The sequence below is a fragment of the Neoarius graeffei genome, chromosome 9 (genome assembly GCF_027579695.1).
Source record: "Neoarius graeffei isolate fNeoGra1 chromosome 9, fNeoGra1.pri, whole genome shotgun sequence".
NCBI classification, from domain to species: Eukaryota; Metazoa; Chordata; class Actinopteri; order Siluriformes; family Ariidae; genus Neoarius; species Neoarius graeffei.
In genome coordinates, this window is record NC_083577.1 from 2,967,931 (window position 1) to 2,991,999 (window position 24,069).

The following is a 24,069-nucleotide window of genomic DNA, read 5'->3' on the forward strand; positions in this document are numbered from 1 at the left end:
GATTGACGGTTGAAAACATTTAGAGAAAAAAATGTTCTCTGTTACATAAAAAGATAATAAATTGTTATTGTTAAGGCAGGTCTATATTTATATTAGAAGGCGTTTATTCGAACTAATATAGTTTAGAAGTATAGCCATGTTATTTAAGAAGCAAACAACATTAATCACATACCGCTATCTGCAAGCCAGTCTAAGAAATATTTGCAGTAGAAAGTTCCAGATGCAGGAAACATAAGAAGCTTTTAAAAGATGTGGATACTTCCATATCTTTTAAGGAATTGTTTCCTGTGGTCTGGAAGACTTAAAAGATAAATATCCTGCATATCCTTTTTTTCTTCTTTTTTTTTTTCGTCTTCATGCTGTTTAGGAGTCATAAACAAATGCAAAACCCTACATTTCCCAAAATGCTGTACAGCAAACATTTTGAGAGTCAAACTGCTTGCTATTTAAAAATATCAAGATGTCAGACAGAGATAAAAAAAATAAAATAAAATATGAAAAAGTATTCTTATCAAAAAGATCCATGCAGCTGACAGTCATCACCAAATAGTACTGTTGAATATATTACATTCAACACTGTATTTTACTTCAAAAAAGAAGAGAAAAACATTACTTAAAACATGATTATGTACAAGAAATCTTACCTTTGATGACTTCTTCAATTTTTGTTTCAATATCCTCATGTTTGGTAACTGTAAAACAGTAATTTTGGGGGAAAGAAATGTTAGAAATGATGACTATCTCGACATGAGAATCTGGAAAAGGATATTCCATCACAGATTCTCAACATAAATCAAATCAACAGTCTGGATCTGTTTGATAAAACTGAAACAACTGACTACAAAGAGGTGGGAAAATGAGAATTAAACGTGTAAGACAAAGAGCATGCATCTGCCAAGTTGACACTAAGAGGTAAGTAGTGATCGCAGCTTTGTCCTGCTGTTCTGCAGGCATAAAACACCACTTTTTGCAGGTTTACGCAGCCCACAAAACCACTTTGTGACATTTCAAATGCAGCAAGCTCCTTGATAATTCTACGGCGTTGGTGGTTTCGACACAGTGGGACTGTAGTATATTTAGCTTCTTTGATACACACAAAGACAGTCTAATGAGTGTAATGACTTGGACTTGTCTCTTTTGGACTTTAACCTTGAAAGAAATCCTCTTGAGTGCTCAATTGTGTGTGTTGAACAGGTGTTTTAAAAAGGGTATTTTCCTTTAAGGGACCCTCATAAGATCATTCAAAGATCGTGACAGTTTAGCAAAAGAAGAAAAATGGGTGGAGGTTATGAAGTCATGATGTGAAGATAAGAAAGACAATAGGTGATTTTGATAAATCTTGAGTTAAAAAAAACCCCAAAACATTTAAATCTAGAATAAAAGTAAAGACGTATACACAGACGTGTAAGAGTCAAACGAAGACAGATCATCCAGGTTGGATATAAATGCAGAATGGCATGGAATGATATGAATATTTCTTGAGTGGTGATTTGGGATGAGATGATTACATGGAAAATATCCACCTTCAATGTTGAGCTGTGCAGATGATCTCTGGGTCTTGCCGTCTTTATTTTTTACCACACAGGTGTAAATCCCCTGGTCCTCTGGTTGGATATCATATATCAAGAGTGATGAAACACTTCCAGTTTGTTCAAACTTGATTCTTTCTGTAGTAGTCAGTCTTTTATCATTATGATACCACACAGCATTGGAAACTGTCCGAGGATCAATGGAGCAGACTAATTCGGCCATTTCATTTGTCTTAACATTTAAATTATTTAATTTCTGGCTCACACATTGACATCGGCTCATGTCGGATTCCTCTAAAGCAGTTTCTTCACCTTCAGGACTTGGTGATGTAAGAAGCACTGTTGGAGACCCTACTGTGCACTGTACAGTGTTTGTTGATTGCAATGGCTTTGAAGATGTATCTGATATTTCTAGGTAGTCTGTTGAGGTACCAGGGTAAGGACTAACTAAAGGATATGGGGACTTGATTTGGGTATCTTGATATGGAAGTGTAGGCCTATCTCTCACACTTTCCTTTTGGTTTTGAGATACTGTGGAATCAGGTAAAGTGGCTTCTTTCTGAGAGCTGGATCTTTCAGAGAGGGCTGATGGCTGTTGAACTTCAACTGATTTTGACCATATAACAGAAGGTTTCTGAAGCGCTTTTTCAAAGAGAAGAGAATCACTTGGTAGCTTTTCCAAAACTTGCTGGTCTCTTGAAAGAGTTATGCCTGTGGCCATAGTATGTACTGTAGAGTCTGGTGAAGTGACTTCAAAAGAACGCTCATTTTTTTCACTTGGCTTTCCAGAAGGGACTGATTTTTGCTGAACATCAACGCCTATTACCACTGATTTTGACCATGTGCCTAAAGGTATCTCATCTGTGAGTTCAAGAACAGGAACATTGCTTGACTGTTGCTGATTTTGTTCAACCTTTTGTGGGTAGTCATGCCCTCTGTGTTTATGGTCATCAAACTTACGAGTTTGTAGACTGGGTTTTTTTGTAAATTCTGGGCTCTCAGAAACTACACCTGTTCTTTCAAGGCTGATTTCTTTCAAAGAAGATTTAATAGTGTCCACATCCTCGACATTTACCTGAGCTCCTTCCACTGGAGATGTGATACTTTCTCTTTTCACAGGGACATCAGTACTTCTTTCTAGTAAGGATACTCTGTCTATAGAGCTTGTAGAGAAGCTCAAGTCAAGAGTCTGTGCTTGTTCTTGGTTTAGGTTTCTTGATAAAAATACATCTTTGCTCTTAGTAACCATACTGGGATGTGATGAAGATAATTCTTCACGAGAAGAAATAATATTCTTACTTGACTTTCCTAAAGGTGTTGGCAGATCCGGAACCTGACCAACATTTACATCTGAAATAAAACTACCATGCTGATTATTTTCATCTTGTTCTTCCTCTGTAAGCAAATGTGTTTGTTCTCTTCCTGAAGGTATAACTGGGACACGAGTCGGAGCAGGAAGATTTGATAAACTAATGTCTTCATGAGCCTCAATAGCAATATTTTCACTTGATATGCTAGAAACAGTCAGTGGTAGCTTAAGATCAACACCTCTTACAACTGATGTTGGCCTTATCACAGATTTCTCAAGTGGTGTCTGAAAAATAATCGGCTCACTTGGAGGCTTTTTATCTTGCTGAGCCTCCAAACCTTGTGGTTGGTCTCTTGGTAAGAGTATATTTGTTTCAGTAGTATGCAAGTCAGGTAATGTGATTTCAGAAGAACGAGTAAATCTGACACTTGGCTTATCAGAAACAATTGATTGCTGCTGAAGTTCATCACTAGTCAGTGAAGTTCTCTCAGGTGTGAATTCAAAAAGGGTGGCATTACTTAATCGGCCTTCCAGTGGATATTCTTGTAAAATGTGTTTATGGTCACTAAAGCCTTGAGTTTGCAGACTGGTCTTTGCACCCACATTATCTGAACTTTCCTTTAAAAATACACCACTTCTTTCAGAAGGATGTGGCTTCAAAATAGAGGTTTCTGACAAGATTTTGACACTTTCCATATCCCCTGCTTCTATTTGAACTTCTGTCATTTGGCATTTGGTATCTTCTCTTTGTACAAGGACATCAGGACTTGTTGGTAAGGATACCACCTTTTTAGAGCTTGTACAGATGCTTCTGGCAGTTTTGTCCAAAACTGGCATAATTGCAATATTTTCTGCAGAGAATGCAGGAAGTTTCGTAGTGCTTGGATCAAATAAAGGGACTTCATCATGAGAGCCAATCATAATGCTTTGAGCTTTGTTGCCTTTTGCATCTGCAATAAGAACATCCTGCTGCAGGCTCTGATCTTCTTTATCCTCCACAACCAGTTGTGTTTGGTCCTGTGCTGAAGGCATGCCTGTAGCATGAGTAAGAGCAGTGACATTTGGTAAACTGACATCTTCATGAGTGCCAATGTTCTTACTTGACCTGTGAGTCAGTGGTTTCTGAATTTCAACACGTCTTACAATGGAAGATTTCACAAGTGGTGTTTCAAAGGTTAAAGAATCACTTGGCAGCTTTTGATCTTCCTGGACCTCCAGACCTTGAGGTTGGTCTTTTGTTAAGAGTGGTTCTTTGACCTTAGTATATACAGTAGGGTCAGGTAAGGTTATTTGAAGAGTGTCAGTAATATTCTCACTTGGCTTTCTGGAAGATATTGTTTTTTGTTGAATATTAACACCTCTTACAATTGCTTTTGTCACTCTCTCAGATGTGAATTCAAATGGCAACGTGCCACTTGATAGTTCTTGATCTTGTTCAGCCTCCAGTGAATCTTCCTGTGGCATGTGTTTGTCATCAAAGCTTAGTGTTTTTGGACCAGTCTTTTTTGTAAAACGGTTCTCTAAGGTTTCCTTATGAAACTCACCCTTCCCTTTAAGGGTGAATGGCTTCATAAAAGATTTATTTGAACTTTTGGTAGTGTCTTCACCCTCTGCTTCAAGTTCAGCTTTGGCCAACTGAGGTTTGATGATTCCTGTTAACTCAGGGACATCTGTACTTTTTGGTAATGATATCCTCTCTATATCGGTTGTGGAAATGCTAACGCCAGATACTTCCAAACGTGGCTTAGGCTTCTCAGTACCTTCTGCAGCAGATGTAAATACCTTTGTAGAAAACGTGGTAGGTTTCTGTGCTTGTGCTTGGTCAAGTAAAATCTGTGACTGATTTAAATATATATCTGAAGTCTTAATAACTGTAGTGGGATCAGATAAAGGGGCTTCTTCATGACTCTCAGTGATAATGCTCTTACTTGACTTTCGAAAAGAGTCTGATGATTCTGTAACATTACCACCTTTTACATCAGCTTTTGAAAATGAAGATGTCTCACACTGTTTTTTATAAATAAGACAATTTTGCAACAGGTTTTGGTTTGGATCGACAGATAAACGTTGGCCTCTTGATAAAGACATGTCTGTAACATGACTATGAGTAGGGGTGGTTGGCACGGTGAACTCTTGATGAACTTTAGCAGCAGTCGTCTTCTTTGACCTCCCAAAATGTGTTTGTTCAACACCTTTTTCTTCTGACCACATCAAAGAAGATTTCTCAGGTGGGGTTTCAGAGATAAGGAAATGACGTAATAGTTTTTGATCTTCATGGTCTTCTGAATCTTGTGACATTCTCTCATGTGGCTTTTCAGATGGACTGGACAGTTGTTGGATCTCAACATTGCTAATAATAGATTTTGGTGTCACTGAAGAGCTCTCAGGTATGGTTTTAGCAAAATTCCAAATATCGCCTGGCAGAACCTGATCTTGCTGGATATCCACAGGCCCTTCTTGTGAAGTAGGTTTTAATTCATCAAACCTTTGTATTTGAAGGCTGGTTGTTTTTGTAAGAGATTTTTCAGACCTTGATATACCCTCTTTAGCATGATCCTTAAGGGTTTCATCTGAGCAATACAAAGGAATATGTTAGGCAGACAGTAATGCTATAGTAATGCTAACTGATGGAACTACAGTATGAAATAAGAAGAGTGGATCACACCTTACAAACATCAGTTTGCGAAGTAGCCTTTACTAATGACAACCACAAGCTTTACCTTGTTTAAAAAGTTTAATTTTGTGCAGTTAGTAAGAGTGACTGAAACGTCTCGGTATACACAACCAGTGACAGGCTTCAGTTGAGGAAAAATGTGCACTTGCAGTTAATCATGGTGCGTTATTTGAGGATAACAATCTAATCTTATGTGTATTACCTTCTGTGGACACTGTAAGGGTTGCTGTACAAACAGCCTCTCCAGCGGAACTGGTTGCTTTGCAAGTGTACTGTCCAGCATGCTCAGAGAAAGCATCAACTATGATTAATGTAGCAGTGCTTGTCATTTCATCAAAATGAAAGACAACATTTTTGCTTGACTTTACAGGTTCCTGGCCATGAAACCAACTTATCTCTGGTTTTGGGATGCCAAAGACATGAGCATAAAATCTGGCCACTTCCCCATGAGGCACAGTGCAGCTTACAAGAGGTTGAATAAAAATGGGCTTCTGACCAACTGGTTCCTTCTTTACACTCTTAATGCTTGTAGAGAGACTGGACGATGCATGCCATTGAGATTCCTGAGATGTTATGTCAATGATTTGTGTTTTCCCTGTGAGGAGGCATTGATTTGTCTTCAGCCATCATACACACCAAACATTTTTACAAAATTAAGATTTCTCAGGTCTTGAGAAATGTGTCCAGTACAGATCCAACATGTGTGCTATAGCTAAATGACCAGAACTAAATAACGTCAACCAATGTACCAGTAACGTTTGCAAATGCAAATAGTTGTTACTTAGAATTCCCATTGCATTCAGTAGCAGATGCTTGACTGCAATCAAACAAAGATGCTATTAAGAAGAGAGTGTTAAACTCACCCTCCAGTTTAAGTACTGCGGAGCAAGAAACCATTCCAGCAGAATTGCGAGCAACGCAGGTGTACTCTCCCTCATCCTCGGGGAAAACTCTGGCGATCTCTAGCTGACAGCTGTCATCAAACTGAGACATTCTGAAGAAGTTTGACTGTTTGATCTCTTTGTCTTTGCAGAACCAGGTGATCGTCAGGTCTATGAGAAAGAAGAAGACGACTTTATTTATCACAAGTACACTCAAGCACAGAGAAATTCCTCCTCTGCATTTAACCCATCTGAAGCAGTGAACACACACATGCACACACAAGTGAGTAATGAGCACACACACATACCTAGAGCAGTGGACAGCTATGCTACAGCACCCAGGGAACAGTTGGGGGTTAGGCGCCTTGCTCAAGGGAAGGGAACGTGCTGTTTGTTCACTCAACTCCCCTCACCTTTTTCCTGCCAGTCCCAGGAATTGAACCGGCGACCCTTTGGGCCCAAGGCTGCTTCTGTGAACTTCAGGCCATGGCTTAATGGTTAGAGAAGAAGCTTTGGGACCAAAAGCTTGCTGGTTTGATTCCCTGGACCAGCAGAAATGGCTGAAGTGCCCTTGAGCAAGGCATCTAACCCCCAACTGCTCCCCAGGTTGTGCTGGGTATGTTGTACGTCACTCTGGATAAGAGTGTCTGCTAAATGCCATTAATGTAATGTAAAGGGAACATCAGCACAATCCAACTGACATTATCTTTTGTGTCCACATAAGCCAAGGTACATGTAGTTGGACAGTCTGTTGGCATGTTATACATGGTTACCTTCTCCAGACACCCGGCACTGAAATCTGGCAGATCCTCCTTCACTGGCAGAGGTGTGTTGTATTGGAGATATAATCACAGGTGGAGATAAAGGTGCACCAGTGTCAGGTGAAACAACCTCTGGAACTATGTGAGAACATGGAAATGCATTAATATTATAGATATTAGAATAACAGAATAAAAGAACCACTTGAGGGCTTTTTTTTTTTTGAGAGAAGTTTAAGCCAAACTTATTTCAATACTTACCTTCTACGTTCAGCGAAGCGGAGCTGGTGGCCTGCCCATAGTCATTTTTCGCTTCACAGTTGTACTGAGCTGCATCCTCTGGGAAAACCTCAATTAGCAGCAAAGTGTATTCATTTGCCTCTTTGAGGAACTTGCACTTGAATCCAGCAGATAATACCTGAGAGTTCTTATACCAGGAGACCTGGGGCTGAGGGATGCCAGTCACTTCCACAGAGAAGCGTGCAGGTTTACCAGCCTCAACAGACAAAGGCTCCATATGCCTGATGATCTGAGGAGGCTCAGGAACTGAGAGCAAGAGAATAAAGTTTAATAAGAAGGAGCAAACTCACATAGTGTAAAATATAATCACACTCTTATTTACAGTTGCGGTCAGAAGTTTACATACACGGACATGAATGTCATCATGGACAAATGGCATGTCAATCCTGGGCTTTCAATGATTTCTTTGAATTTTTGGGGAAGAATGGCTGTCTAACATACACTACCGTTCAAAAGTTTGGGGTCACCCAGACAATTTTGTGTTTTCCATGAAAAGTCACACTTTTATTTCCCACCATAAGTTGTAAAATGAATAGAAAATATAGTCAAGACATTTTTCTGGCCATTTTGAGCATTTAATCGACCCCACAAATGTGATGCTCCAGAAACTCAATCTGCTCAAAGGAAGGTCAGTTTTATAGCTTCTCTAAAGAGCTCAACTGTTTTCAGCTGTGCTAACATGATTGTACAAGGGTTTTCTAATCATCCATTAGCCTTCTGAGGCAATGAGCAAACACATTGTACCATTAGAACACTGGAGTGAGAGTTGCTGGAAATGGGCCTCTATACACCTATGGAGATATTGCACCAAAAACCAGACATTTGCAGCTAGAATAGTCATTTACCACATTAGCAATGTATAGAGTGGATTTCTGATTAGTTTAAAGTCATCTTCATTGAAAAGAACAGTGCTTTTCTTTCAAAAATAAGGACATTTCAAAGTGACCCCAAACTTTTGAACGGTAGTGTACATCTTTAATAGAAAAGCAAACAAAAAAAAAAAACCCTAAGAATTTGGTGCTTAGATTGTAGTTTATTTTGGGTTTCCTGAAATCATCGCAGGGTGAAAATTATACATACAGGGTAAAAAAAATGTATATACAAAACATCTAATATTTGGTCAAATGTCCCTTAGCAAGTTTCCCATTGACCAGTTGCTTTTGGTCACTGTCAACAAGCTTCTGGCAGAATTCTGATTGGATATTTGACTATTCTTCTTGGCAGAATTGGTAGACATATTAAATTTGTGTGTTGCCTGGCACAGACCCAACTTTTAAGCACAGTCCACATAGTTTCAATAGGGCTGAAATCAGGACATGTTTTAAGCTTAATGTTAGCTTGCTTTATCCTCCACAACCAGGTTTGATGTGTGTTTGGGGTCATTGTTCTGTTGGACCACTAGATTGTGTCCAAGTTTCTGATTGTTTGAGGTTATGCTTAAGAATTCTGAGGTTCTTCATTATTCCAGAAATTCGTAGCCTACAGCCAAAGCTTAACTGGTGTGGTGCAAAACCAAGATCCTGAAGGTGTCAGAATGACCTAATCAAAACTCAGACCTCAAGCTGATAGAGACATACCCTCGATGCTATGCAGGAGTGGTTCTATGAAGTACTGACCCAATCAATAAATTTATGAAAATAAATTTATTAATTTAATTAAATTCAACAATTAACCCACTGTAAAGTAAATGCTAAACTTCATAAAAGACAGCATATGCAGTTGGGTTGCAAACAAAACCTTAAAGCTGTACGGCCTTTCGATTTCATAAAATCAGTGAAATTTAGTTCCCTTTGAAATGTGGTCATTGTGATATATGTTTATTTCTGTGATATTAAAAATATCAGGCCATTCTGTGGCTGGGAAGTTATTTAATTTGAGGGGATTAAAGCAAATAATGTGCATGAAATCGCTCGCTTGGCGCAGTCAGGCAGACAGAGGAAGTCCGTGTGCGCATGCGCAGGTTTACCTTCTTCTTTTGGGTTTTACAGCAGCTGGCATCCACAGTGTTGCATTACTGCCATCTACAGGTTTCCCTTTGAGCATGCACTGACAGTTCCATCATTCTGTCGCTAAACGAACAGCTGATCACACCGAGGTGCTCGCTCACTGCCGATATTTATTAGTTTGGTCCTGCGTTTCCTTTCCTTCGTATAGAACATAACGTCTTTTCTTCTCACTTTCTTTCCGTTACTGTAGTCGGTCTTTCACGTTTCATTCGCACACTCACGTCCTCCATTTTTCTCTCCTGTTTCAGATTTGTATCCCACAATGCCTTGCGTGAACGGGGAAAGCCCACCACGTGATGCATGACGTAATATCTTGTATTGGGTCATGGTGAAGCAGGAAAAAATAGCGAAGAATTTCGAGCCACGTGGCCCTAAAGTCATTAATTGTTCTATTTAAAAAAACTAATAAAATTGGAAGTCTGTGATTCGAATTCAGTAGCTTTCGGTCACTAAACAAAAATAATTGGGTGTCGGGGAAAATTCTTTTTATGACCTACACTTGAAAAATCTGAAAGGCAGTACAGCTTTAAATTGTTTGAATGGAGTAGTTATTTAATTTGTTTTTAATTTAGAGATGGGAAACTACAATTATTTTTTAAAATGGTTTCCTTATCCCTATCAATATCTGATCATCATGTTTGCTTTATTTATTTATTTATTTATTTATTTATTTCAGGGTAGGGTACTACATATATACAGTTAAACAATTAAATAATCCACATGGCATAAAATGTTGGAACCCAGAAACAGCACTTACTGTTGACATGTAGCGTCACCACACTCCTGTTCTTCCCAGCAATGAAAGTGTATTCCCCAGCGTCACTCCTCCAGGTTTCACTGATCGTCAAGCGATGAATTTTTCTAATGGTGACATAGTTAAAACGCTTATCAAGTGTGAGTTGAATTTCAACACCATTTCTGAGCCAGCGTCCTTCAATGTCATCCTCATTAACTTCAAATTCCAGTGTAGCTCTCTGCCTCTCAAGCACCTGGAAAAAAAAAAAGAAATACATAGCGAGCTAAAAGTTCTGACCGTGACCATGTTTTTTTGGCAATGTCACAATTCCTGTCATAAACTATGAGTAAAGTGAATATGAATAATTACTGTTATTTCTTTCTCAACAGGTTCACTAATGCGGACATCTTTGCCCTCGACTGTGAGGTGAGCCTTGGACATGCTTGAGCCAGCAACCACAGAGTATTCACCAGCATCAGACATGCGGACAGTCTGTATCATTAAGCGCTGAATGTACTTGTCTGTGGAAACCTTGAACCTGTAGGGATTAGGACAAAATTGAATCAGAACATTAGATCAATTAAATAAACAGGAATAGCTATGAGTAAAAGTTATTACAACAGCACCTTTCAGTTATCTCAAGTTCCTGCCCATTTTTCATCCATGTGACTTGAACATTGGGCTCAGAGAGCTCACATTCAAAGATGGCCTTTTTCTTCTCAGTCACCTTGATATCTTTGATGTGTTTTGTAAACTCAATGACACGAGCTAGAGAACAGAAAAAAAGATCACCCAGTTAGGTGCGTACAGTGTACATGGAAATCACTGTAAAGATGAAGTAAGAGCTCACCCTCAACAAACAGCTTTGCTGATGTTTGAGCAGATCCTGCCACAAACTTGTACTCTGCACTATCCCCAAAGTGCACGTTGCGGATGGTGAGAGAGTGAGTGAGCTGTCTCGAACGTGTCTGGCATCTGTCAGTGGATTTAATCTCAACACCGTTCTTCAGCCATTTGTAGGTGATGCCTTCATAATTAACAGTCACTTCAAATGTAATGGTGTCCTTCTCTTGAGCGTTGAGGTCTTTGAGCATGGAGGTGATTAGTATAGCTTTAAAAGGAAACAAGAACAGAAATCATAATGTTTATTATACTTCTACATTCCATGGGTTCTTGATTTTCCCTTGATTCTTCCTGGAACAATTCCTCGTTCATCTTATAACTATTTCTAATATGATGCGAGTTATGAAGCATGCGCCCATTCATTCATCTTCCCACTTTATCCCGGTCAGGGTGAGTCCGAGGTGGAAATATACCCTGGATGGGATGCTAGTCCATGCTAGGCACTTAGGGGCAATTTAAAGTAGCTAATGCACCTAATAGGGTTTTAGGATGTTGGGGGAAAAAAAACAATAACCTGGAGGAAATCTACACATAAACAGGGAGAAGATACAAAACTCCTGACCTGAGCTCAGGATTGAACTGAAAACCTCTACACCATTGTGACATCACCTCGATTAGTATTTAGTATTAAGGCCTGGTCCTACAATAACTGTAACTATAGCTACAACTATAACAGTAACTATAAATAAATCAGTCCCCTGCAGTTTATGTGATAACGACACCTATAGCCCAGGCCTGGGTTTATCCATATCAGTGAGATTGCTTCTGGAGTGATTTTTCCAGGCCTGGACTTGATCCAATAAAACATCTGACATTGTCTGAGCATGTGCTGTTTTTCCCCAGGCATCTTTGTACATCCTTGTTATATCATGAAGTCACGGAATATGGATTCACGGAAAATAAAAAATATAATACGAACCACGGATCTTTTATTCACGGATATGTGATTTTCTGTGAAATATCAATAGTAAATTAATAAAGTAAACATATAAATGCAGGGAAGATATTTTAATTATGCACTTCAGCAGTCCAAACATATAACTGTTTTAGACTTGTTAGTTTTTATCTGTGATGCATCATCCATATGAAATCTGCAACCAATCTGTAATAGACTGAAACGTCTGTGACCAAGCCGTCAATTATTAGCATCCACAATGCATCCGTATTAAAATCCATAACCACTCTGTATTTTGTCTCCTTTTTTATTATATTTCTGTAATCCGTGATCTATCGGTATTACATCAACCACCGGAGTGTGTACATGGGTTGTTTTGAAGTCCAAGCTGTACAGTATGACCCGGAATAATGCGCTACTGCTTGGAAAAAACTTCCATGACACTTCCGAAGTTGCATGCATTTATTTCCCTGAGTGTCAGGACCGAGTGATATTATAGTGGGGATTATAGTTGTGGTGTTTCTGCTCCAGACTGGAACTAAACACAGGCAGAGGGAGAGTCAGAGTTGGAGTTATAGGTAGAGTTATAGTGATTGGCGGTATGGGACCAGGGCCTTAAGCTGTGTTTAATACGGTATAAGAGTAAAAAAAAAAAGCTTGGAGATGTGGGAAAACTTACGGTTAACAGTCAGAGTGGCTGAGACACTGTCATTGCCACAGATAAACGTGTACTCTGCAGTATCATCTCTGCTGGTGTTCATGATCTTCAGTTGGTGCAGCTTGCCCTGCACTACTATTCTGAACTTCTCACTCATTTCAATCTCAACTCCATTTTTCAGCCACATGGACGGGACATTAAAATGTGAAACTTCACATTCAAATGTGGCCACCTGGGTCTCAGGAATCTCAATATTCTTCATGGGCTTTGTGACCCTCAACGCTGAAAAAAAGAGCACCAAATCAGCCACGCAATTAAACCAAATGCATTAAACACAAACGCAGCTAGTATACTTACTCTCAACATGTAAAGATGCACTGCACTGCACACGTCCTGCTACAGCTGTGTACTCTCCCTCCATGTTTTCTTCAACATTAGAAATGACCAGCTTGTGAGCTTTCCTCTCTGAAAGGATTTGGATATTTGCACTTGGCTGAAGCTCTTGGTTCTTGAACATCCATTTAACAGGGACATTATCATGAGACAGGCTTAACTCGAAGGAAGCAGTGGAATTGAGCAGTGAAGTCACATCCTTTGGCTTCTTCACAATTTTAATTGCTGAAAAATAATTAGACAGTGATCCTAAAGGCAGGTTCTTATCCATAGTAAACATAATGAAGGAAAATTTATTTTTAAACGTACTCTCAACATTGAGTCTTGCATTGGCAGTGAGTTTTCCAAGTTTGAATCCATAAACAGATTCATCCTGGGTGTTACAATTTTTAATCTTCAGGGTGTGAATCATGCCGTCTATTGTGATTTCATATTTATCACTGGGAAGGATTTCTACTCCGTTCTTGATCCACTGGGCCCCTTTCACGTCCAAATGAGTGAGTTCAATACTGAACACGGCCTCTTGTGTCTCAATGACAGTTTGGTTCTTCAGTGTCTTCTTGACCTTTACAGCTGTTATTACATAGAAATGTAATAAGTATGCTGATGTGTTTAAAATATAAACATGACGCAAGTTGGTACTTCATAAAATAAAATGAATATACCTTCAACTCTCAGGTTGGCTGATGTCTTAGAGCTTGCCACCTGGTATGTGTACTCTCCAATATCCTGCGGTCTTGAGATGTCAATGACAAGGCGTCTTGCAGCACCAACCTGTTCGCTCCTGACATTATCAGTGAAGTTAACAGGATGTCCATCCTTAAGCCACTTTCCCTCAGCAGATTCACTGGCAACTTCACACTCTAACACCGCTGACTGGGACTCTGCGACAGTTACATCCTGCAGTGGTTTGTTTATAGCACCACCTAGTGGAGAGAAATAAAGCATTAATTTGTTGACTAAACCAATATACGGTACAACTCCGTTTCCAAAAAAGTTGGGATTTTGTGTAAACTGTAAATAAAAACAGAATGTGATAATTTGCATAATCATGGAAACCCAATATTTCATTGAAAATAGTACAAAGATGACATATCAAATGTTGAAACTGAGAAATTTTATTGTTTTTTTGAAAAATATATTCTCATCTTGAATTTGAGGTCAGCAACTCGTTTCAGAAAAGCGGAGGGGTTCACCGCTCTGTGAAAGACTGTGTGGGCAAACAGTGCAACAATTTAAGAATAATGTCCCTCAATGTAAAACTGCAAAGAATTTGGGGATCACATCATCTATGGTCCATAATATCATTAAAAGATTCAGAGAATCTGGAGAAATCTCTGTATGCGAGAGACAAGGCTGAAAACTGACATTGGATGCCTGTGATCTTCAGGCCCTCAGGAGACACTGCATTAAAAGCAGACACGTGTCTGTAGTGGAAATCACTGTATGGGCTCAGGAACACTTCAGAAAACCATCGTCTGTGAAAACAGTTCATTACTGCATCCACAAACGCAAGTTAAAACCAGATATAAACAATATCCAGAAACCCCGCCCCCTTCTCTGGGCCCGAGCTCTTTTATGATGGACTGAGGCGAAGTGGAAAACTGTCCCGAGGTCTGACGAATCAAAAGTAGAAATTCTTTTTAGAAATCATGGACACCACGTCCTCCAGGCTAAAGGGGAGAGGGACCATCTGGCTTGTTATCAGTGCACAGCTCAAAAGCATTCAGCATCTGTGATGGTATGAGGGGGCGTTAGTGCACATGACATGGGTAGCTTGTACATCTGGGAAGGCATCATTAATGCTGAATGATATAAACACGTTTCAGAGCAACATGCTGCCATCCAGACAAAATCTTTTTCAGGGAAGGCCTTCCTTCTTTCAGCAAGACAACGCCAAACCGCTTTCTGCACATATTACAGCTGCATGGCTCTGTAGTAAAAGAGTCTGGGTGCTAAACTGGCCTGCTGCAGTCCAGACCTGTCTCCCATTTAAAACATTTGGTGCATTATGAAGCACAAAATATGACAAATGAAACCCCGAACTGTTGAGCAACTGAAATTGTATATCAGGTAAGAATGGGACAATATTTCTCTTTCAAAACTACAGCAGTTGGTCTCCTCAGTTCCCAAACGTTTACAGAGTGTTGTTAAAAGTAGAGGTGATGCAACACAGTGGTAAACACGCCCCTGTCCCAACTTTTTTGAAATGGGTTGCTGAGATCAAATTCAAAATGAGCTTATATTTTCAAAAAACAATAAAATTTCTCAGTTTCAACATTTGATATGTTGTCTTTGTAATACTTTCAATGAAATATTGGATTTCCATGATTTGCAAATTATCACATTCTGTTTTGATTTACAGTTTACACAGCGTCCCAAGATTTTTGGACTTGGGGTTGTACAAATTTCTGAGTTTCAGAGGAAATAAATGTTGGTCAGATTGAACTGAATTATAACAATGTTGCACCTGATACTGTAAGTTTGGCGCTTGAAGTCTTTTCACCAGCTGCGAACATGTAAGTGCCCTCTTCATCCTTCATGGCACTGAGAACAATGAGACGATACTTTGTGCCCTTAGACTCAATCTTGTACTTGGGACCAGTCTTCAGAGGCTGACCCTTAAAGGTCCAGAGAGCATCGATGCCAGTGTGAGACAGCTCAACCTCAAATGTGACATTCTGGGTCTCAGTGCACACACAGTCCTCCATGTGCTTTATGATACTGATCTCTGAAGGAAGCAAAAAGCAGAGTTAAATCCACAACACCAATTATATACTGGTGGCATTATAATCATAATCAAGGTTGTCTCTTGCATTTCCCTCATATAATAATAATAATAATAATAATAATAAAAAACGGCTTACTCTCAACTGTTAGCTTGCATGATGTATCAACTCGGCCAACAACCAGCTTATACTGTCCTTCATCAGAAGCATGTGCCCTGTTCAGTACTAGTCGTTGTTTGGAACCCTTAGCCACGACCTGGACTCTGTCGCTAGCAGTCAGTAGCTTGTCATTATGGTACCATTTCACTGAGCTCACGTCAGCAGCTGAAATTTTGGCTTCTAGCACAGCCTTTGTGCCTTCAATTGTGCTAACATCCTTTAGAGGTGTTAAAATGCTAATTGCTGAAATTGATAAAGGAGATAAAGCATTAAGGAAGCTGGAAACTGAAACCTACAAGATGGGTGCTTCTCAAAGTCTCACTGATGCCACAGTGATTGCTAAATCATGCGTCATTCAGTACTTCTGTATCAGCTGATATGTTCAACAGTTAATACAGCTGAGAAATATCATCAGCAAATGAAGGTCACTTTAAAGTGATGCTTCAGTGCTTCATTTCTCTAAAGGCATTCACTGTAGCTGCTTTAACGTAACGCTGGAGTGAATGAGATTCTCATTTTACAAATATGTTTGTTCTCCACCCCTCCTGTCCTTGTTTCTTTTCCTCAGAAAGGAGCTAAGGAGGGTGGCACGGTGGTGTAGTGGTTAGCGCTGTCGCCTCACAGCAAGAAGGTCCTGGGTTCGAGCCCCGTGGCCGGCGAGGGCCTTTCTGTGCGGAGTTTGCATGTTCTCCCCGTGTCCGCGTGGGTTTCCTCCGGGTGCTCCGGTTTCCCCCACAGTCCAAAGACATGCAGGTTAGGTTAACTGGTGACTCTAAATTGAGCGTAGGTGTGAATGTGAGTGTGAATGGTTGTCTGTGTCTATGTGTCAGCCCTGTGATGACCTGGCGACTTGTCCAGGGTGTACCCCGCCGTTCGCCCGTAGTCAGCTGGGATAGGCTCCAGCTCGCCTGCGACCCTGTAGAACAGGATAAAGCGGCTACAGATAATGAGATGAGGAGCTAAGGAGTGAGGAAAGGAAACAAGGAAAGGAAATGAGGGGACGTATTTTGTTTTTTTTTTTAAATGAGAAGCACCCAGTGAAGATGATACACTGCAAAAAATTGAAAACTGAATTTGAGGAGAAAATTACTTAATACGAGTGAAATTATCTTGCTGCATGGACAGATATTTTTACTTGATGAGACATCTTAGAATAAGTTGGTTGCAATCTAGAACTAAGTTTAATAATCTCAGAATTGGTGTCTTATATTCTTGTAATAGGAAATGTTAGACTATTTCAACTATTTTCAAGATATTTTCACTTGCTAAGATATTTTTTGCAGTGTAAAATTCAATTTGACACAAGAAAAATGAAAAAATGTACTGGTAGAACCTCACTTTGAACAGTTAGTTTTCCTGTCGTGGAAATGAAATGAGCAGGAACATTGAAGGAGTATGTTCCAGCATCATCTTTGGTTGCGTTTTCAATGAGGAGCTTGTGTACCAGTTTGTCAATAACAATGTGAATCCTATCAGTAGCAGAGATGGGTTGATCATTCTTCTTCCAAGTTCCCTCCACATTCTCCTGAGAGAATCGCACCTCCAGCTGAGCAATATCACCCTCACAGACGGTTAAGTCAGAAAGGCCTTGCATCAGTGTAATTGGGCGCACTGTCGGATGAAGAGATACGAAATAAGACCATGACGTATCACATTTCTCCGAGATATCAGGCATGCAAAGTATGGACAGATAAAATGATAAGGTATATCATAAACATGAACTTACATTTCATCTTCAGGGTAGCACTTGTCTTTAGATCACCCACTTTGAAAGAGTATTTGCCTTGGTCCTCTTTCTTCACATCCTTGACACACAAGCTGTGTCTTCCACGGCGAGAGGACATAACGTACTTCGTGCCTGGGGTGATCGCTTTGTTCTCGAAGTACCAGATGCCTTCAGCGTCTTCACGAGACAATTCACACTCAAACTCCCCTGAATATGACTCTGGTACTTCAACACTCTCCAACTCCTTCACAATTTCAAGTGGTGCACCTACACAATACACGATAGTTAAGTGAACAAATAGTTTTTCTGTTCAACATGTGCTGCATTCCACATATCATTACACGTAACAAATAAAGTGGAACAAATACATAGTCATTATGCAAACCTTCGACATGAAGTCTGCCTGATGTTCTGATGTGGTCATCCTCAATAAGTGCACAAGTGTATTCAGCATCATCGTCCATCTCGATCATCAGGACGGATAGGAAATGTACTTTTCTGTCAGAGTGCATCCTGTATTTGTCCCCAGAGAAAATCTCTGCATTGTTCTTCAACCATTTCACCTTGATAAAAGGCTCGTTTGTTTCACATTCAAAGGTCATCAAGTTGTCCTTTTCTTTGGCATATAAATCCTCAATTTGCTGTGTGAAGGTTACAACTTGCTTGGCTAAAGAACAATGAAAGTAATCAATTATTTTTATTTTATTTTGCAAATAAAGATTCAATATACCAGAGTATAGTGCAGAAATCTCAATCATGATCCATACCTTGCACGAGCAAGAAGGCATGGCTTGAAGTCTCTCCTGCAATGTTAATGGCTTTGACCATAATGCTAGCTGAGTCTTCAGCTGAGACATCTCTAACAACCAGTTCACAGACATGGTCCTCAGGCCAGTACCAATAAATTCGGTCCGATTTTTCGAGCAAGATTCCATTCTTGAACCACTGGCATTCTGGATCTGGTTTGCCAACAACTCTGCAACGGAAGCGTACTTCTTCACCCAGGGTGACGGTCTGGCTCTGAATACGTTCAAAGATCTTTGGTGCCTCCATGCTGGGGGAAAGAGCTATTTTCTCAGGCTTGATGGTAGGTATGGTAAGTTTGCGTTCCTCTTCTAATTTCTTCTTCTCAGATTCAGGTATCTCCTTTGTCCAGTGCAGAAGCTCCTCCTTTCTCTTCTTCAGCATCTCTTCATAGGACTCGTCCTTCTTGCGAGATTTAAACTCCACTGAGGAAATGGCCTCATAGTAGCCTTCTTCAGTTCTGCGTTTGAATTTGCTTCTTAATTCCTCTGTCTCTTCTGGAGACCTCTCATGAACAACTCTCTCAGCCCTCCTTAGCTTGATAACCTCTTTGGCTTGTGAGGGCTCAGCAGGTTTATCCACCTTAACAACATCAAAAGATACCCTGCCATGCTCAGGGCCAGGAACTTCTGGAGCTTTAATCTCAGGAGCACGCCGCAGGATTGTCCTGAAATCCTCCTTCTGTTTGATCTCTAGCTTCACAATGTTTTCTGCAGTGCCCTCAGGGTTCTCTGCCAAGACTTTGACATCTCCTGAATCATAAGACTTGCAGTCCACAATCTCAAGGTAGTGAATGCCATCATACAGTAGTCTGAATCTTTTGCTCTTGCGAATAAGCTGTCCATTCAGGTACCAGTTGACTTTTGGGGTTGGGTATCCAGTTACTCTACAACGGAATTTAGCAGTTTCCCCCTCCAGTACTCTAATGGGCTCTGGAAGCAGGACAATCTCAGGCTTGGTTTTTTCAGTGATTTCCTCCACAGTAACTCCAGCAGGAGCTCCCTCATGAGCAATGCGCTCTAATTCATCTAATCTCGGTCCCCTTCTACCCTCAGGCAACTGACTTTCCTCAACAAGGCTCTTCTCATCTTTCACAATCAGGGTGGCTGAGGTCTGGTCAACACCAAATTTGTTGGTAGCTCTGCAAGTGATGACACCACTGTCTCTGGAATACGCAGCCTCGTAATCCAGACTGCAATAGCCAAATTCATTAATCATGCGTAACCTGTTAGCAGCTTCCAGGGGCTTTCCATCATGTAGCCACTCAACAATCATTGTGGGATCACCAATAGGGGTCAGTCTGCATTCAAAATGTACAGGACCAAAACGCTTGAGTCTTACTGAGGTCAGTTTCTTTTTGAAGTGTGGCTTCTGTTGCTTCTCCTTGTCATAAAGGTCACCCTCCTCCCATTGTTCCTGACCATAGCGGAGATGCAGTGGCTCCAACTCTGGTGCAGCAATTTCCTTAGCTTTGTAAGTTCCCTTAGGAATAATGAGTCTTCTTTCTGGTTCAGGTTCAGCAACCTCCACCTCAATGTTGACACGGCAGCGTGTGGTATCCCGTCCAGCTTTATTAATCGCAGTAGCTGTGTACCATGCACTATCAGCACCAGTAGTTTGGGGGATTTTGAAATGTGCTTCTCCCTTGGTTCCCTCGATTCTGAAAAAATTATAACATTTCAGCATCTCTATATTTGTAAGTATTCTTTGTTAAACTGTAAAGATAATAATAAACTATACCGAATAATTTTTCATCATCACATTTTAATGCAGCATACTCACTTAATGTTTGGGTACTTATGAGGAGAGACGATGTCACTGTTTTTCAGCCAGACAATGTCAGGGAGTGGGTTTCCAATGGCTTTGACAGCCAACTCAACCAAGGTTCCTTCTTTGACACTGACATTCTTCAGCTTTTCGATGAACTGTGGTCTAATTAAGTTTTCCTTAGCTATAAAATACAGATAGATATGAGTCTGCGTAATGATTTGGTAGTATAGGCTAGCATGGGGAGAAAAGGTGTAAAATTACCTTCAACGGTTAGAGTCATAGAAACAGTAGTTTTTCCAGCTCTATTCTGTGCAACAACTGTCCATTCTCCAGAGTCATGAGGCATCGCAGGCACCACAATCATGGACTGTGTTCCATCCTCCTTCACCACAATCTTGTGAGTGTAGTCATTTACTACTTGTTGCCCTTTATTAAAAGCATCAATGAAGCATATCAGGTCCGCATTCTTGTATTTGTCTTGTATAATGTCCCTGCTCCTCATAATGACAAATTTGAAAGTATGTATTCGGTTTCCCATGTTGGCATGTTCCTGACTGGCCGACTCGTTTTTCAGGAAAACCATATACAAATGTTTCACTTTACTTACCGTTATGGAACCAGAAAGTGTCAGGCATGGGCCTTCCAACAACTTTCAAATCAAATCTTGCAGTCTGTCCTTCGGCACACCTGAAGGATGATGGTTTCATGACAAACACAGGTTTGTAAAGCCTTTCCAGCTGGGTCTCATCTGTCTCATCCAGTCTGCGAGCAGGAGAACGGCTAACAGAACGTGCAGGGGAACGTCCGGGGGAGAAGCTAATGGAGCGTGCAGACATGGGGGATTCAGACCTGCAATATGAATGAACAAAAGTCAGATGAATGCATATTATATTATATTATTTATTTAATTTAAATTCACCATATGGCAGACATTATAAGTCAGGAATAAAACATAATGGTGCTTTCAGTTATCGGAGAATAATTAACAAACGGGTAGTCTGATGTAGCCATAAGTGAAATAGAGTTACCGTTACCATAAAGTTGATATACAGTACATTCTCCTAGAAGAGCAGGTCCCAATGTTTTTATTCATATTTTATCTATTTATAGTTACATTTATTTATTTATTTATTTTGGAAATGTCCATGAAATTTCTTGGTATGACTTATTGTGCAAAGACTGACACTGGAGACTCCTTCCACTCCTTGTGGAAAACTTGACCATATCAATACCCTGTTTTTCTTTCTTTCTTCCTAAACAGCTAGTTTAAACTGTTCGCTATTTGGATTAGACTATCTGGAACATCTGCCATATCAATCCTAGTGAAATTGATGCTACTATAGAAATGGTAAGATATTATAAGGAGAACATTAATATAAGCCTGTGATATATGATCATCAACTGTGTGATTATGTCATCAATTCCATGATTACAAGAAGAAAAACTTACTGTACTCTCTTCATTGCTTCTGTCTGAGGATAAAAAGGCTGAGCAGCAGCTGTGGACTCCACATAGAGTTTTCCGGAGCTGACAGCATTACCCTTCATGTTACTAGCTAATGCTGTGTAGACTCCTTCATCTTCTGGCAGCACCACAGGAAGACGCAGAGTGGCCCTACCGTCCTGAAGAACCTCCATCTGATAACGGCCTCCATGCTTGATGCGCTTGCCATCTTTGTACCATGCAATCTATTGGAGGGGATTGAGGATGTCATTGTTGAGAATCTTTAAGGTGATATCTTACACATACAAAGCTATTATGGTTGGCAAAGAATGAAAGCAAGCTAGAATATCTGAGCTTGACTGATTGCGTAATTGTTATTATTCTCTCCACAGTCACTGGATATGAGCAATTGTGTGCTCTGATTAGCTACTCTACTACTAGGATATCAGCTCATATACCATGAGTAGAGAAAAACAAAATATCAGAGCGTGTTGCTGAACCAACCGAGGATGGAATAAAAACTCTACTCAAAAACAAAACCCAAAAAATAAAAAAGCAAAAAAAATGGAATAAATATTTTTTTAATTATTTTTCAAGAATTATTATTATCACATTTTTCACAAATTGCTCCTGTCATTTTGCCAGTTTGTTTACATTCTTCATTTTTAAGCATTCAAATGTGTTGAATTTTTTTAGACTGGTTCAAAAACTCAAAGAAGTTTGAAAATGACAGAACTGAAATGTCCAAGGAAGAATTAAATAAATGTCTAAAGCTGTTCTATACCTCGGCACGACAGCAATAAGGCACTTTCTACAAAACCAACCAACCAAAAAAAAAAAAACACTAAAGTCAATTCGTGCCACCATCAATAGGTTTTTAAGAAGTCCACCTAAGCGGAAATGATTTTGTCGGACGTTTTGTAGAAAGTTTTTATTTATCGAATTTGCAAAAGATAAAAATAAAAATGCTCTCTTTCTCAAAATCCATTGAATGTGGACAGAATAAAACAGTTATTCCACTCAATCTCGTGGCACACGGCTTATAGACAACTCGGTGCTACGCATCTCCTCGCCCATCAGCTCATGTACGACTCGATTTTGTGGAATAACTGTTAATTAGTGCCAAGTATTATTATTATTATTATTATTATTATTATTATTAAGTACCTTTGGCAAGGGATTTCCTTCCATTTTGCAGTGGAATGTCACGCCCATTCCCTCCATGATTCTGTAGCTTTTGATAGGTGTGCTGAAAGAGGAACCTATTGCTTCATGCTCAGCTGCACTCAGCAGCATTTCTTCTCCATCCTCAATCACCAGTTCACGATATGTAATCTTTAGGATCCTGACCTCAATCTCTTGAATGATTCTCTGCTCAATAACAGAGATTTGGAATTCCTGATAATAAAACAGACTAATTAGTTTTTGTTGGTGCTGTTAAAACCATGCATTATTATTATTATTATTATTATTATTATTATTATTATTATTATTTTAAATCATCTTTACCCTCTCTGTTATGAATGTCATCATATGTGCTTGTTGAGCCATTCTTTTCTGCATTTCATATTCACTTATGACTGTAGGGGCCACATCCGCCACCTTGGGCTCCTGAATCACTGTCGTGGTCACTTCTGTTTTGTATGTCACATCCAGTGTTTTCATATAAGCTTCATATTCCTCTGTAAAATGGCATGTTTATGTAAGAATTTATTCATCTGTTTTCAAAGGTTTCTGTGGTTACAATATTAAACACATAATTATTTGGGTCATTCTAGAATTCGGGGTACGTTTCGCGTCTCTGAGATAAACCTTTTGTTATTTTCAACAAAAATTTTTATTGAATCAGTTTTGAACAATAATGCAAATTATGACAAACTTTCACCAACAGCGATGCTTGATGTACATTTTAGACCCAATTTATCCATAAAACATTAACTAAATGACTCCCACCCCTCCCCCACATTATCGTCTGTCTTCGACTCCTGATTCATCCATTCAACTCCAATAAACAGGAAGTGATTCAGTCTAACTATCTGTTTTTGGGGGGCTGATTCTATTCACTGTTATCAAATCAATTGCATCGAAAGTCTATTTTCTGTATTATGTGAAATTTCAGTCATAAAAAAAATATATTTTATATCCGTCCCAATGTTCTTGTCAACTCTGTTAACTCTGTTATAAAACCACAAAGACTTTTAATAATACGCATGACACCTGCACCGAGTGATGTCACTTCCTCTGGCGGGAAACTTCAGAAGAACAGTGAGGTATGTTCCGTTTCTTCTCTCATTAATTTGTACAAAATGTTGAGGATTTTACACCAACAGTAGATTAATTATTCCTCAACTCTGGTACTGTGATATTGGAGTGAATCTTTCACTCATTTTTTTAAA

At 39.6% G+C, this 24,069-nt stretch overlaps 1 protein-coding gene across 1 annotated transcript in view; it reads right to left on the bottom strand.

Moving 5' to 3' along the window:
* The window catches only part of ttn.2 (titin, tandem duplicate 2), a 268,706-nt gene that overhangs the window by 219,803 nt on the left and 24,834 nt on the right, over positions 1–24,069 (bottom strand). The window contains exons 18-42 of the mRNA XM_060928918.1: positions 23,183–23,355; positions 22,841–23,071; positions 21,680–21,918; positions 21,405–21,425; positions 20,838–21,079; positions 20,492–20,656; positions 20,243–20,411; positions 18,424–20,120; positions 18,042–18,323; positions 17,657–17,923; positions 17,269–17,541; positions 15,910–16,173; positions 15,513–15,773; positions 13,708–13,968; positions 13,352–13,615; positions 13,007–13,267; positions 12,671–12,931; positions 11,044–11,304; positions 10,820–10,961; positions 10,563–10,731; positions 10,215–10,446; positions 7,413–7,697; positions 7,167–7,292; positions 6,376–6,564; positions 645–692 (exon numbers count right to left, since the gene is read on the bottom strand). Coding sequence (XP_060784901.1) covers positions 645–692; positions 6,376–6,564; positions 7,167–7,292; positions 7,413–7,697; positions 10,215–10,446; positions 10,563–10,731; positions 10,820–10,961; positions 11,044–11,304; positions 12,671–12,931; positions 13,007–13,267; positions 13,352–13,615; positions 13,708–13,968; positions 15,513–15,773; positions 15,910–16,173; positions 17,269–17,541; positions 17,657–17,923; positions 18,042–18,323; positions 18,424–20,120; positions 20,243–20,411; positions 20,492–20,656; positions 20,838–21,079; positions 21,405–21,425; positions 21,680–21,918; positions 22,841–23,071; positions 23,183–23,355 — 6,783 coding nt within the window. The remainder of the gene's footprint in view (positions 1–644; positions 693–6,375; positions 6,565–7,166; positions 7,293–7,412; positions 7,698–10,214; positions 10,447–10,562; positions 10,732–10,819; positions 10,962–11,043; positions 11,305–12,670; positions 12,932–13,006; positions 13,268–13,351; positions 13,616–13,707; positions 13,969–15,512; positions 15,774–15,909; positions 16,174–17,268; positions 17,542–17,656; positions 17,924–18,041; positions 18,324–18,423; positions 20,121–20,242; positions 20,412–20,491; positions 20,657–20,837; positions 21,080–21,404; positions 21,426–21,679; positions 21,919–22,840; positions 23,072–23,182; positions 23,356–24,069) is intronic.